This window comes from Micromesistius poutassou (assembly GCF_964030765.1).
Source record: "Micromesistius poutassou genome assembly, chromosome: 12".
NCBI lineage: Eukaryota > Metazoa > Chordata > Actinopteri > Gadiformes > Gadidae > Micromesistius > Micromesistius poutassou.
Genome location: NC_140282.1, coordinates 10,824,869 through 10,828,147, shown reverse-complemented (window position 1 = coordinate 10,828,147; position 3,279 = coordinate 10,824,869). Strand labels below are relative to the sequence as shown.

The 3,279-nt window shown below is 50.3% G+C and overlaps 1 protein-coding gene across 1 annotated transcript in view; it reads right to left on the bottom strand.

Moving 5' to 3' along the window:
• Positions 1-3,279, bottom strand: part of adamts17 (ADAM metallopeptidase with thrombospondin type 1 motif, 17) — a gene marked incomplete at both ends in the record, with an annotated part of 65,480 nt that overhangs the window by 21,562 nt on the left and 40,639 nt on the right. The window contains 2 exons of the mRNA XM_084476337.1: positions 1,657-1,790; positions 2,651-2,673. Coding sequence (XP_084332463.1) covers positions 1,657-1,790; positions 2,651-2,673 — 157 coding nt within the window. The remainder of the gene's footprint in view (positions 1-1,656; positions 1,791-2,650; positions 2,674-3,279) is intronic.

The window sequence follows — 3,279 nt, the reverse complement described above, 5'->3', positions numbered from 1 at the left end:
CCCCCCCCCGCCCCTCCCTCGCTCTCTCTTTCCAGACCATTCCTTGATCTCCCTTCCTCCGGTTTTCCTAGCATTCCAGGATTTTGCACACACTCCTTCTTGGAAAAATATTCACTACTCGGCTGCTGAGGCCGGTTCAGTAACACCGTCTGCCTCTTTTCCCATCTCTTTCTCTCCCCCCCCCCCATCCCCACACCAGCTCAGGTAGAGTAGGAATAAGTATCGTCTCACCGGTGGAGTTCTCTCTGAACACACACACACAACACACAACACACACCACACGTTTCACACCCAGAGGGACTGCAGCAGATTTGACGTAAACTCAGTGAGCAGACAGAAGGAGACGACAGATGCCGAACCGCGACAGAATGAGAGGGAGAGAGAAGAGAGAGAGGAGAGAAAGATAGGGAGAAAGAGGGAGACAGGATGAGAGAAAGATGCAGAGAGAAGAGAGAGAGAGGGGGGGGAGAGAGAGAGGAGAGAGAGAGGGAGAGAGACTCAGGGAAGGGTGGATGATGAGGGGCCTGCTTCCCAACACATGGGACAGATTAAACGCAACCTCTTCTGCAGCACTTCATTCAGGGTATGAAGCCAGGGTAACGCACAGACACAGTCTACGCGCACACAAACATATATGCATAACGTATACATATATACAGTATATATATAGACCCAGATACACATCTGCTCACTTGATACGTGTGCAAATGTACAAACACACACAGAGAAAAACAAAAGACACACACACAGAAAGTGCAAATCCTAGAAATGCTGCAATACACACATGCATACACACATGCATACGCACACAATCCCTGGCTCAGCGCTTGCACACAATATGAATTTGCAGAGCAAAGGACACATGAGTCATTAGCAAACGTTGAAGTGTGAGCATTCTGTGAAAGTATCTTGCTTCTTAATAATTGTGTCAATATTTGACATTTCAAACCTCTAGTACCCCCCCCCCCTGCCCTCTCTGATCTCTGTCCACTCTCACCCATTCCTCACCTCACACTCTCTCTCTCACTCTCTCTCACTCTCATTCCTCTACTCACTTCTCACTCTCTCTCTCCCTCTCCTCTCCCCCTATCCCTCCCCCTCTCGCCCTCCCCCTGCTCTCTAGTTCTTGGCCAGAGGCGAGGGGAATTCCTCCCAAATGTCCTGGCATCCAGCATTTAGCAAATAAACACGAGGGCAGACTCCAGTGTTGTGTGGACACCAGATCCAGATCAACTCCTCACCCTTCCTCAATGGGGGGGGGGTGGGGGGGGGGAGGCCCAGAGAGACACCACGTTAGTGGCGTTCATGATGCCAGTCTAGCCTCTTCAACGTCCCCCCCCTCCACCCCTCGTGCAGCCCTCTAGTTAAGCCTCTCCACTGTCAGAGCCACCTCTCCACACAACACTCTGACCAGCTAGCATTTTGCCGGGCCTGTCAGAAGTGGGAGCAACAGAAGGAACAGCTATCGTGGTTGGCGCCCATTTGAAGCAGAGACTAATGAGAGGGCCCCTTTGAGGATCTACAAGGGACCCTTCTGATTTTCTCTGCAAGTTAAATTCAGCGGATCAACTCGCCCGCCTTCGTCCCCCGGTAGCGGGGGGAGAAAAGCTGCTCTTCATCATCGGGGATGTCTTAGAGCTGCTTCTCCCTTATTACCAAACACCTCAGGGTTTCCATAATTCAGGGATATAAGGGAGAGTGTTCCTCGGGGAGTGCTGGAGGAGTGAGAGGAGCTGTGGCGGGCCGTCGGCAGGCTGCCACAGCTCCAGGACAAGTTCCACATCCCGAGGCTGCAATGAAAGGTTTGCAGGGATGAGCACCGAGCAGCTCCAGTGTGAAGTTGGGGCAACATATGGTGCAGGAGGTAAAGCGGGTTGGCTGGTAACTGGAGGGTTGCTAATTGTGTTGAGTGTCGAGGTGTCCCTGAGCAAGAGACCTAACCCAAACTGCTCCCAATGAGCTGGCTGTCGCCTTGCATGGTTGACACCTCCGTCTGTGTGTGAATGCGTGCATGAATGGGTGAATATTAGGCAATATTGAAAGCGCTATATAAATGCAGTCCATTTACCATTTACCAAGTCTTGCTGGTCTGACCTGCAGTAGAAGGTACCGATACTGTTCCTGTACTGTTCAGGTCCTCACCCCCTGGCTTTAATGGATGGGTTGGGACTTAATGAGTAAAGACCGGTAAGTGTTACCACGGAAGAGTTCCTCCACATGCTGCATGTACAATCTTGTGCCCTGCGTGTTTTGTTTAATCAGCTTGCTCTGAATAAAGTTTGCTCCACTGATCGCGATCCGGGCTTTTCCACAACACCTTTAATCCTATTTGACTAAGAACCCAATACAACCAGCAGCCACAGAGAACAAAGTGAGGGAGCACAGGTACAGTGGAAAGTTTTTTAAAGAGCAGAGAATGGATGCTATTCAAAAGAAGGAAGAGGGGTCAATATCTGAGGATTTGAAGGGCTCACGGTTTACAGCTGACTCAGATTGTGCCCAGATTCGAGATGTCAAAAGAAAAACGATGCATTTGAAGAATGGGCGCAGGAAGGGAGACGGCACCAAGTGGACGAGGTTGAACAGTTCTCCGTCTGAACCCAGAACGCTCCACTGCTCGATTGCCTGAACACTCTCAAACATTGTTTACCTCGCCGCCGTGAGAAGGTTACGCTGATTAATGTGTATCAGGAAAACATTAATCAAGGCGCTCTCGTCGCCATGAAAAGGAACCAAGTTCGACTTGCTTCTTTTCAACTGGACATGATTGCTTTCCTTTTAAATTCCGAGAATTTCAAAAGAAAAAGCCCCAACCCTGCTCCTGTTTGACAGTCAAGGTTAAATGTACGGTCAGCTCCACTGGTATCAAGTGCCCAGCTGCCCCTGGCACTTCCATGGAGTGGGTGGAAACTGGCTTCTAGCTTCACGGGCTACTGGCATGGACTTCCACGTTGTTCCGCGATAATAGGACCATGACATCCAAAAAGGGTGACAGAGACTCCTTGCCTAGTTTGTCGTTAAGGGATTAGTAAAGTTTATGGTAGCATGCAACTCTGCAGTGAGCATTCCCAAAGAAGCATTACCTTAGCTTGTCTGGGAGGTGAACGGGAAAACAAAGCATGACTCTGTCCTCAAATGTGACATGGCTAATCATGTTTGGACCGAACACAGACACGCAGAGTGGAGCCAAGGAGTACTGTGGGCCTCTGCCCAAGTCCCCAGGCAGGGAGAGTGCATGTGTGTGTATACGTGTCTGTGTGTTGGGTGTGTGTATGTGCA